At 51.6% G+C, this 12,226-nt stretch overlaps 1 protein-coding gene across 1 annotated transcript in view; it reads left to right on the top strand.

Moving 5' to 3' along the window:
• Cotl1 (coactosin like F-actin binding protein 1) overlaps positions 1–4,543 on the top strand; it is a 30,212-nt gene extending 25,669 nt beyond the window's left edge. Inside the window, exon 4 of the mRNA XM_021169751.2 lies at positions 3,408–4,543. Within this exon, the coding sequence (XP_021025410.1) occupies positions 3,408–3,518 (111 nt within the window). The 3' untranslated portion in view covers positions 3,519–4,543. The remainder of the gene's footprint in view (positions 1–3,407) is intronic.
• The last annotated feature ends 7,683 nt before the right edge of the window (positions 4,544–12,226 follow it).

The raw sequence follows: 12,226 nt of genomic DNA, 5'->3' as shown, positions 1-12,226 counted from the left end.
TGTGTGCACGTACGTGGTGTATCTCTGGTAGAGTATAGACGATTTTGCCTATTTACATTTCTTGCTCTGTACCATTCACTAGTCTGAGCTCCTATTTGAGACGGAGTCACATGTACTAACTTTGTGTGGGGATTTGTGCACACCACAGCAGCATGTGGAGTCTGGACAGCGTGCAGGGGCTGGCCTCTCCTTTCATGGGGGGACGGGGCGGGGCGGGGATCTGAGATCATCAGGCTTCGAGATGAGTGCCTTTACCTTCTGAGCCATCTCCCCACCCAGTCTCGAATTTCTGATCCTCTTCTCTCTGGGATTACAGGCCTGCGCCAACATGCCTGGTTTATGAAGTGCTGGGGCTTGAACCCAGGGCTCTGTGCACTCTAGGCATGCCCTCCGCCAGCTGAGCCACGTGCACAGCCCCTGTTTGTTTGTTGAGACAGAGTTTTGCTATGTAACACAAACTGGCTTCAGACTCGTGAGCAGTCAGTCTGGGCTTGCATCCCACACTGCCTGGTTGTAGTGTGACCACGGCACAGCTCTTGTGGTTTTAGCTATAGCTGCACCCAGCCCTTAGAACTTCCCTTTAGATTTCTTCGTCCTTATCTTGTCTTCCTAAACTCTTGTTCCTGACCCAGACTTCAGTTTCTTCTTTACATTGCCATATAAGGCTGTCAAACAAGCAGAGGACTTTGAACTTCCTCTTAGGCTTCTTGCCCCATTGACTTCCTTGCTGGGGCACCCGCGCCCCTCCCCCATGCCGCTGGCCTGGGAGTTGAGACACAAGTCTGCTCTCTATTCTCTTTCCAGACCTGGGGTCCACTGCCTTCCATGGTCTGGGTCACATGCATAAACTTAGCAGTGCTGGCCCTGGGGCTGCTGGGAAGGGTCTTTGAATTTGGGGCTGCATAAGGCTGTCTCAGCTCTGCCCCCAGGGCCTTATCTTAACCTGGTAAAAGGCTAATGTATCGAGGGTGGATTCAGTCAGATTGTGTGAGGCTTGCCTCTCTTGGCAAATATTAACCCCTCCTCCATATCCTGCCATGTCTTGGTGGCCTTGCTCGTGGTATCTAGGAAGCCAAGAACTTGATCTTTCTGGTGCTATGGCGACTTTGCTGATTTTGGTTTTTATTGATGTAAAATCCATTTAATGTAAAATTAAGCACTTTAACCACCCCTCCCTAGTTCCAAAGCATTTTGCTCCCCTTTCTTGATATCTGCATATAGTAGTTGGGGGTGAGGACAGTGCTGGGGCTTGAACCCGGATCCTCCTGCCTGCTAAGGTAAGCACTGAACTGAACCACACTCCTGGGCTGAGGCTGTAGTCCCAGGTCTGTGACCTTGGGCAGGCATTGTGGTCTTCAGACTCTGTCTTGTTTGTAAAAGAAAAATATTCTTGATTGTCTTTGAGGATTTTTATTTTTTGGTTTTTCAAGTCAGGGTTTCTTGTGTAGCCCTGGCTGTCCTGGAACTCGCTCTGTAGACCAGGCTGGCCTCGAATCCCAGAGAGCCACCTGCCTTTGCCTCCTGAGTGCTGGGCCTAAAGGCATATGCCACCAGTTCCTGGTGTCTTTTGGAATCTGAAAAGCTGCCATTGGGCTGGTGTGGGGCAGAGAGAGCTGCCCTTCTGACCCTTGCTGGCTTGCAGTCACCTCCAAGAACTGTGCAGTTTTACCACGATGAGTTTTAGATGACATCTGTCGTTTCCTGTTTTGTCTCCCACCCCTGGTCACCTCTGGTCTGCTTTCTCTGTGGATTTGCCTTTTTTGGACATTTCCTGTCAGAGGAACCAGACAGTGGGTGGCTCTTCATGTCTGTCTGTTTTTGCCCATGTTCAGGGATCCGTTCGCCCATGTTGCACCGGGCATTAGAATTTCACTGATGACTAATTAATGCGTCACCATTTGGAACGTCCATGCGTCGAGGGTACGCTTTACCGCCTCATCTCATCTGGTGGCTAGCTACCTGGGGTGCTCGGCTGTTTGGGGTGAATCACGCAGCTGTGAAGTCTGGGCATGTGTGTCTGTGCCCGGGTGATTTCATTTCTCTCAGGCAGAGCTTTCAGTGTCCGGCCCTAGGGTCATAGTTGCAGTTTTGCATATTTTGATGCTGTAGCTTGGCCTGGGTACCACAGCGCAGTGTGTGTGTGTGTGTGTGTGTGTGTGTGTGTGTGTGTGTGTAGCGATTATGGTGTCATAGGCCTGGGGATGTTGCTCAGTGGTAGATGTTTGCCTAAGGCTAGGACCTGAGCTCCTTCCCCTAGTACTGATGCACGTGTGGGAGTATGATGTGCAGTGTTGAGGAGCATGCCTGTGGTGTGTGTGTGTGTGTGTGTACCTCTTACCATACAGGCTTTTGTTGGCCTTGAACTTCTATTATCTGAGGCTGGCTATGAACTCCCACGCCTCCTGCCTCCACCTCCGCAGTGCTGGCTTTACAGGTAGGTATGCCACCCTCGGCTCTTTTATGTGGATAATTTCCCAACCTTTGGACTCATGTGCTTCCTGCAGCTTTCTTTGTCTTCCCTTGAGATTTTCTTGGTTTTTATTGTGCCTCATAATCCGCATATAAAATGACGTAATTCTCACGGTTCAGTGTTGCCTGATAAGATGCCTCCTGCTTCAAATTCTCACGTGGGCCAGGCCCTGGGGTCATCTGATCAAAGCCTCAGTCCTAAGAAGTGACTACAGTAGTGGTGTGTTTCCCAACTATAGCTGGGCGAGTTTGTGGAATGAATGCCACTAATTCCCTGCACAGCTGCCTAAAACTCAACCAGGTTGGGAAGGCTAGGGCACCGACTGGTAACTCTGGCCTAATAATGGCTGAGCCGGCCTGTGAGAGCCAGCTTCTCCCAACCCCAGGTATGGCAGTAACAGGGGTGAAAAGTGTAGCCACCAGCCAGAGCCTCCTTCCTTCTGTGTGCTCCCTCCTGTAATCTTACGAGATAGGGTCTTACTGTGCAGTTCAAGGTGGTCTTCGGATCACGGTAGTTTTCTCCCACTGCCTTAGCCTCCTGTGTGCTGGGATTGCAGGTCTGTGCTAGCAGGTGTAGCTCCTCCTCCACTCTGCCCCTCTTCTGGGGTTAACGCTGGCCAACTCCCATCTGCTTTCCTGCCTCACACCTTCACCCGCAGGTTTTCCCAGTTGAATTTGACAGTGGAAAGGGACTTGCCCAAGGTAACACAGCCAAGGGAAGACAGTCCAGGGGTCGCGCTCCAGTCCAGCCCGTGGACTGGAGGCCGTGGCATCTCTACCCTGCGATCCGGGCTTTTGGCACAGGCTCTATTGGCATTTTTTCCATTGCAATCTACTAGGAGTGTCTGGGGTGCCAGGGCTTCCTGCTGCGTTGCCTGGGCAACCCTGGACCACCCCACCCCCCCACAGAGACTCTGAGCTCTTCTTTGTTCTTGCAGAATTTTGCAAAGGAGTTTGTGATCAGCGACCGGAAGGAGCTAGAGGAAGACTTCATCAGGAGCGAGCTGAAGAAGGCTGGGGGGGCCAATTACGACGCTCAGTCAGAGTAGCTGCAGCCCCACAGCCCAGAGCCATCTGCCTGCTCCGCCAAGGAGGAGACTGCCGCCTCACGTCACCAGCCCACCAGGGAGGAGAAGCCATGAGAGGCACCAGCGCCACCAGTGTGTCCAATCCTCTCCCTCCCTCTCCCCCCTGTGGCCCCTCTCAAGCTCACCAAGCATCATTCTTTGAGACCCGCCCCCCCTTTTTGTTTTAAAGAAAAGTCATTTTGGTGCCAGGGTCATGCATACCATCCGATCCCAGAAGCCTCTCTGTCGCTGGCCCTTGACCTGGCATTTATCCCTGCCATCACCGTGGCCTGCCTGGTCTAAGCTACCCTGGCCTTGAGTTGCTGAGGCCTGGCCAGGTGCCACCCCAGCTTGACCTGGCTGTTTCCTGCTAGCCCTACGCGGGCCACCAATGCCAGGAGCTGTGCACACCCTACAGCCTTCATGAGCTCCCACGCGCACGCATGCTCCTCAGAGCCCATAGATGTGGCCCCAGGCCTCACCCCTGTCCTGTTCAGAGTGGCCTGAGGTGTCCCTCTGGTAGACACTGCTTGGCAGTAACAGGTTTAGGTCTGGCGTGGACCGAGTGTGAAGTGACAAATTTGCCTTAAATCTTGCCTGGCAGTGTGGCTCTGCCACGTGGTCTAAACTACCCTTTTGGCGAAGCCTTTCTGAAGCCAGAGAGGTCTGAGTCTGGCTGTGGGGGGGAGTTCAGGGTCAACCTCAGGGCCTCCAGGGTGACAAGGATGGAAAGGTCCCCTGCAGACAGGGAGGCTGGCACAGGCCTCAGGGCGCCTGGAAGGCAGCGACGGTTGGAGTCTTAGTCTGCAAATTCCAAAGATGGCTTTGTTTGCTTTTGAAGACAGCTGAGGCGGGCTTGGCTCCTCGAGAGCACACGAAGATGGTTCTTTCCCTCCCTCCTCGCTCTTATTACTCTGGGGAAGAATGCTGCACCGGGCTGGGCTGTGAGGACCATCTCTGGCATTCCGACAGTTTACAGAAGTAAATGTGTTTTTCAAGAAAAATGAGTTGGGTTGTCTGCTTCGTGTGTGCTTGTCCGCGCTCAGTGAAGGTGCTTCTGGACCCTGGGTGTGTGAGGTCAGGGCTTCTTCAGAAGCCTCGGGTAGCTCAGGCTATCCTCAAACATTTGATATAGGAGAATGGCTTTGGCCTTGAGTTCCTAATTCTCATATGGCCATCTTTCAAATGGTGAAGTTACAGATGTGTACCACCTTGTCCTATCTCAGTAGCCCTTTCTGGTTTTTCAAGACAGGGTTTCTCTATATAACCCTGGCTGTCCTGGAACCCACTCTGTAGATCAGGCTGGCCTCGAACTCAGAACTCCGTCTGCCTCTCTGCCTCCCAAGTGCTGGGATTAAAGGCATGTGCCATCACTGCCTGGCTCTCAGTAGCCTTTTAATTCACTGCCCCTACTCTTCCAGGGGATCCAGGTTCAGTTTACAGTACCCACACTGGGCAGCTCACAATTGCTTGTAACTCTAGCCCAGATGATCCAGGTTAACCCTGAACTCTCTCTATGGCCCAGGGAAGCCTTGAAGTTGTCCTCCTCCTGCCTCCTCCCAAGCAGCTAGGCTCACAGGTCTGAGATGCACAGCCTTTTGTTTTGTTTCTAGTGAGACAGGGCCTCGCTGTAGCCTAGACTGGCCTCAAATTTGTTGCACCCCCCACCCCCGCACAGCCTCCTGACCATATTGGGATTACAGGTATGTGCTACCACCCCTGGCTTAGATTTTAAGTCTTAAACACAGAAGTAGACATTTATCTTCATTTTATAAAAAACAAAATCAGAGACTGATCCCTCCTCCCCTGTCACAAGGCCATGACTGTGCTGCTGGGTGGCACAAAACCAGAGGTGACTCCTACACAACAAACTCAGTTGTGGCTGGTACTGCCCGCTCTTCTGTTTATAGCTGTGTGTCTTCAGGCAGGTTAGTCTCTCTGAGTGTTGACTCCCTCTCCGCAGAATGGGCAGCACAAACTGGGCATGATGGAAATCCCAGCACCTGAGAGGAGATGGGGGTCGGGTCAGAAGGTCAGAGTCATCCTTTGTTACATAGTGAGTTCACAAGGCTAGCCTGGGCTACATGAGACACCCCCACACCCCCACATGCCTCAAAAAAAGGGGGGAGACCTGGTTACCTCTGCAAGCCTTCCCTGCCCTCCACTCTATCCTGCCCTTGCTGGAGGCCTTATGAAGGGTGGGTTGGGATGGGGTGGGGAAGGAAGGAGAGCCGAGAGAGGAAGCTCCTCTGTGACTATGGTGTGTATATTTGTTCTACTGTTGATTGGTCTCTGGGGGACTTATCTGTTTCACAACTACACCCAGCCCTCCTGGCATTGCTTATACTCCAGGGGTTATCTGGGGCTAGATGGGGGGTGGGGAGTTCCACCCTAGGTCCCAGGGCGCCATCCAGACTGGGGAAAAGGCCTCTTCCCTGAGGGTAGATGTCCTGGATTTAGCCTGACTTAATCTCCTTGTTCCCCATTCCTAGAGAACCGCAGAAAAGATTAAAATGGAGGCAGAGCAAGGTTAGCTCCGGTGACCAGTTAAGGAAGAGGAGGTGCTAAGTAGAATATCTGAACTAAACAAAAGTCTTAGGTAGCCCAGGCTGGCCTTGAAGTCAACACATAGCTGACCCTACATTCCTTATTCTCCTGCCTCAACTTCTTGAGTGCTACGACACACCACCACACCCAGCTTTCTACCAACTGAGCTACTTCCCTAAGCCCACGGATGGGCCACAATTCTAGAATATTACCCGGACCCTGTGAAGTGGGCTAAGAAGGGGCCTGGACAGTAGGTCCCATAAGATATGTTCCAAACCCAGATGGTGGACTTCCATTGGAAAAAGCGTCTTTAGGGATGTAATTGAATATAAGATGGATTAAGGAACATGGTAGTGTCAAAGGGAGATTTGGGCCCAGACAAGAGAGAAGAAAGAAAAGAGTGAAGAGGAGTCAGCCACAGGCTAAGGAGACCCTGGGGCCTCAGGAGACAGTACACACTCTGCTGCTGTGGTGAACCTTCAGTTTAAACCTTCCTTCCCATTGCCCACCCCAGCCTCTCCAGGTTGGGACTGTGTCCCTGTGCCCGGACTGTCCTTGCACAAGCAGGAGTCTGGGGAGAGGCCAGGTCTGGTCCTGCTGCACTACCAGGCCACACAGACACCAGCTCTCAGACCAGGGCAGCGCTGTGCCAGGTAGAGCCGGGAACTTCCTGGTTGTTTTCTGGCTGCCTCTACCCCCAGCCCCACCTCAGGAAGGCAGCTGTCTTGTCCACCGACCACCAAGCCTGCCCCTCTTCACCAGGGGTCTAAGCCAAGCCCCCTGATTCCTTCTCAGTGGTCCCCAGGGAGCTGAGGTAATGTGAGGGAGCCCTGCAGCTGAGGTGGCTGTGCTCAGCTCGCAGGTGGCAGATAGTGGCTGCTCGGTGTGGGACTTGAGAAGTGAAGTTCACAGAGGGTCTGAGGACAGAGCACTGGGCCTGCAGAGCCCGAGGAGCCCTTCCTGCCCTGTGTCGGGACTGGCTGGGGGTGTCGCCTGCAGGCAGGGGTTGGTGATCAAGAGAGGAAGGAGGTCCCTGGGAAAGAGGGGAAAGGGTTCTGGCAAACCCACGCAAGCAGATGCTAATGTGTTTCTTTGCTCCTTGGCTCATCCCCAGAAGTTCCCATGGCTGATGTCACCCTTGGTGACGTGCCAAGCCATGGTGGCACACACGGGGGAGGCACACAGTGAATCTTCCCAGAAGTCCTCCTACACAAAGGTGGGCACCCCAAGAGAGTCAGTACCATTCAGGCACAGTAGTAGTAACAAGATCTAGGTGTGTATGCACCGAGTGTGTGTGTGTGTCTGTGTGTGTCTGTGTCTGTGTGTGTCTGTGTGTGTCTGTGTGTGTCTGTGTGTGTATCTGTGTGTGTACCTGTGTGTGTATGTCTAAAGGGGGTGAGTGTGTAGTGTATACACGTGTGTGTGTGTATCTGTGCATGTGTGTATCTGTGCATGTGTGTGTGTATATCTGTGTGTATGTTTAAGAGGGTGAGTGTGTAGTATATACACGTGTGTGTGTGTGTATCTGTGCATGTGTGTATCTGTGCATGTGTGTGTGCATATCTGTGTGTATGTTTAAGAGGGTGAGTATGTAGCATATACACGAGTGTGTGTGTGTATCTGCATGTGTGTATCTGTGCATGTGTGTGTGTATATCTGTGTGTATGTCTAAGAGGGTGAGTGTGTAGCATATACACGTGTGTGTGTATCTGTGCATGTGTGTATCTGTGCATGTGTGTGTGTATATCTGTGTGTATGTCTAAGAGGGTGAGTGTGTAGCATATACACGTGTGTGTGTGTGTGTGTGTGTGTGTCTGTGCATGTGTGTGTAGATCTGTGTGTATGTCTAAGAGGGTGAGTGTGTAGCATATACACGTGTGTGTACAGACCAAAGGACAATGCTGAGTATCTTCCTTAGCTAATCGCCACATTATTTTAAATGACATGAAATTAAATCTAGTTCTCTTGTGTCTGCGTGGATCGAGGGGGTGATGGGCGTGCAGACACCGATGCTGAGGCACTTACATGGAGGTCAGAGGACATCGCTGTGGAGTGTGCTCTCTTCTGTGGCTACCCCTCAAGTCACCAGGCTCGTAGAACCAGCACCTTTGCCTCTGAGCTATCTCCCTGGCTCCCCTCCTGACTCTCTGTGACAGGCTCTCTCACCGAACCTTGTGCTGTCCAGAGCGGCCTGCAAATCCACCCTCTGTGCCTCCCGAACACTAGGATTTAGACATGTACCCTGCTGGAGTTTTTACACTATGGGTGCAGGTACTGGGGATCTGCGCTCAGGCCCAGGCAGCCAGTACAACCAGCGCTTAATGAGCTGAGCCATCTCTCCAGTCTCTAATTGTGCTTTTCCAAACAAATGTTACCCCGGGGGCCCCCAGCAGCCTGCAGGATCCACAGTGCCTTCAACAGGTGACTTGGTTCAAAGTCCACCTGGAGGAAAAGCCAGCAGGGAGCTGGAGAACAGGGTGACTTGCATGGGTGCGGGCAACTGGCAGGGGTACAGTGGGGACAACAGGGGGACTGGCTTGGGCTGAAGGTGAGGTTGGTGACAGAGCTGTTGCCTGGTGTGCACCGAGAGTTTGAAACCCAGGACTGTTCAAAAACAAAAACAGACTGAAAGAAATTGTTCCAACTTGAGTCTGAAGCCTCCTGCCATTCCCACGAGGCTGGCTTTGTTGGTCTACAAGATCTAAAAAGTTGTGCTCAGCTTTTAGTTGTGAGTCGCAACTCCTCGGGGTTGCGCATCAGATCTCTACCTTACAATTCATGACAGTAGCAAAAATGGCAGTTTGGGCTGGGCAGTGGTGGTGCACGCTTTTAATCCCAGCACTTGGGAGGCAGAAGCAGGTGGAGTTCTGAGTTTGAGGCCAGCCTGGTCTACAGGGTGAGTTCTAGGACAGCGAGGACTACACAGAGAAACCCTGTCTTGGGGTGGGGGTGGGGGGAATTACAGTTACAAAGTAGCAACAAAATAATTTTCTGGTTGGAGGGTCACCACGGCGTGAGGAACTGCATTAAAGGGCTGCAGCATCCGGAAGGTTAAGAACCACTGATGGAGATGGTAAGTCTGTACACAGGAGCTTCCTGAACTGTCCTGATGGCCTCCAGGCCTGGTGCCTCCTCCAGAGCCCTGCACATCCTGCTGTCCCCAGCAGCCTGCTTTGGCCTGGGTGCTGGCTGCCAAACTGAACGCTTCTCCATGCCTCTGCTTCCTCCAGCCTCCAGCAAGTCAGAGCCTGGTGACCACCGATAACCACTCAGTCCTCTCAATGAGAAAATCCAGCTCTCACCTCCAAGGAGATAGGAGATGTTTAGTCTGGAGTGACCATGGCCGAGGAAACACAGGTTTTGGTTACTCCAAATTCCATATTGGAACCTGGAATCAGTTTCACGAAGATTCCACAGCCAGAGGGCAAAGGAAATTAACCAGGCAAGACAGTTACAGCAAAGGGAGGTCTCGGTGCTGGCCGAGACGCTTAGCCATTTAGTTAGTGGGAACATGGCTTTATTAACAGATTCCGAAAGATTTTATCTGTTAGTCACAGGATGGTACCTCCGACAGAGAGGGAGGGAATAGCTGTTTAGGAGGCTAAAGAGAGTCCAAGATAAATTGAAATTAGGCTCTGGACTTCCAACCTTTCAACCTCTCTGCAGCCGCTGAAGGGCACAGCAGTTATCCGGCTTTGTGGAAGGTTCCACTGAATGTGCAAAGTCTTTCTGAGACTTTTGTTCACAGCTTGGAGTGGGTGCTACCTAGGTGGGGGAGCACACAGAGGCAGGTGGCTTGCAATTCGGCTTTACTTTCAGAGTGGATCTCTTGAGAAGGGTCTTGGACCTGTGGGGACAGACGCCAGCCAGCCCTGTAGCCCCACCCCCACCCCTGCAAGGTGAGTCTTGGGTCCTTTAATGGTCATTTGCTTAGTAAGAGCAGAAAGAGCCACACCTGGAGACAGAATTGTAAGGCAGACTCCATGCTCCATCCTACTACCGAATCTGCCCACTGCGGGTGGGGGAGGGGGCATGGGGCTAGGGTAGCCTACAATTCCCAATGCAGCCCCAAGGCCCCACTGACCCAGTGTGAAGTCCAGCCTTGGCTCATAGCCAGCCTATCCCACTTCAGGCTGGAAAAGAAACTTGGGGTCCATTTTAGAGACTTTTTTTTGTTTGTTTGTTTTGGGTTTTTTTGTTTTTTGTTTTTTTTTGTTTTTTTCCCGAGACAGGGTTTCTCTGTATAGCCCTGGCTGTCCTGGAACTCACTTTGTAGACCAGGCTGGCCTCAAACTCAGAAATCCGCCTGCCTCTGCCTCCAGAGTGCTGGGATTAAAGGCGTGCGCCACCACGCCCGGCTAGAGACATTTTTTAAATGGACTTAATTTTTCTTTAAAATGTTTTTAGCTTGGCACGCTAAAAGCATGGAGGTGGCCAGGCTTGGCTGGCACATACCTTTAATCCTAGTGTTGAGGTGGCAGAGGCAGGTGGATTTCTTTAGAGTTTGGGGTCAGCCTGGTCTACATAATGGGTTCCAGGACAGCCAGGACTGAATAGTGAGACCTTGTCTCAGCAAAGCAAAGCAAAGCAAAACAAAGCAACAAATGAAGGAAAAACTATAAGTACAATAAAAGTCCCACAAAAACAAAGACGACAAAACATTCATATGCTGCCTTCCAAGGGACACCATTATCATCACATTTAGGGGTATAGCCCTCTAGACTCTTTAATACACTGTGAACTCTCATGTCTTCAAATTGTGACCATGTTTGGTCATGTGTGTGTGCATGTACCTGTATGCTTGTGTGTGTGCGCCTGTGTGTGTACATGCTTACAATTACAATTACAATTATGTGTATGTGTGCGTATGCGTGTGTGTGTGTGTGTGTGTGTAGACTCTGGAAATCAATATTGAGATGTGTTTCCTTGATCACTCCCACCCATATTTTATCTTACTTGTAGTTGTTTGGAGGGCTGGGGAGATGACCCCAGGTAAAGGTACTTGCTCTCTAGCCTGGCAACCAGAGTTCGATCCCCGGGACTCACAGGGTAGAAGGAAGGCACCAAACCCACTCCTGTAGGTTGTCTTTTGACCACTAGTCATGCAGACCCCAACCCTCCCCCCATGCATGCACCTGTGCATGTAATACTCATGGAGGCCAGTAGAGGGTGTCAGATTCCTCTGGAGCTACAGACAGCTGTGAGATACCATGTGGGCGCTGGGAATTGAACCTGGGTCCTCTGCAAGAGCAACCAGTGCTCTTAACACAACCAAATCCCCAGATTGTGTAGTGTACAGTTTGTATAACAGTACCCAGAAACTCCCTCTTCAAAATTTGAATCAGAGAGACTTCTCCGATTAGTTCTCAGCTTTTAGCACACCTGAAGATCAATCACCCTGGGCTTACATCACTGCAGTGTGTCTAGGGCTAAAACCCAGTCAAGGCTGTATGCTGCCTAGCTTTTATGTTACCTTGACACAGCTAGGACCATCTGGGAAGATGCATTTTTTTTTTTTCTAGAGAGGGTTTCTCTGAGTAACAGCTGTGCCTGGCTGTCCTGGACTTACTCTGTAGACCAGGCTGGCCTCGAACTTACAGAGATCTACCTGCCTTTGTCTCTCAAGTGCTGAGATCAAAGGCATGCTCCACCACACACAGCTAAAAGGAATCGTTGAGAAGTTGTTTCTGTAGGGTTGATCTGTAGGTAAGTCTGAGGGGGCATTTTCCCTGATGCTTGACGTGGGAGGGCCCAGCTCACTGTAGACAGTGCCATGTCTAGCCAGGTGGTTCTGAGCAATACAAAACAGCAGGCTGAGCCATCTATGAGGAGCAAGCCAGGAAGCAGCACTCCTCTAGGGCCTCTGCATCAGCTCCTGCCTCTGGGTTCCGACGAGTTCTGTAGATGATGGGCTACCGGCTGTAATCTGCAGTCCCTTCCCCACCCCCCGAATTGCTTTTGGTCATGGTGTTTATCATAGAAATAAGAACTGGAACTAAGACAGGCTGCCTGGGCTGGAGAGATGGCTCAGCGGTTAAGAGCACTGACTGCTCTTCTGAAGGTCTTGAGTTCAAATCCCAGCAACCACATGGTAGCTCACAACCATCCGTAATGAGATCTGATGCCCTCTACCGGGGTGTCTG

The sequence above is a fragment of the Mus caroli genome, chromosome 8, assembly GCF_900094665.2.
Source record: "Mus caroli chromosome 8, CAROLI_EIJ_v1.1, whole genome shotgun sequence".
In the NCBI taxonomy this organism is placed as follows: domain Eukaryota; kingdom Metazoa; phylum Chordata; class Mammalia; order Rodentia; family Muridae; genus Mus; species Mus caroli.
The sequence above is the reverse complement of the archived record's forward strand: the minus strand, read 5'-3'. Positions and strand labels throughout refer to the sequence as shown.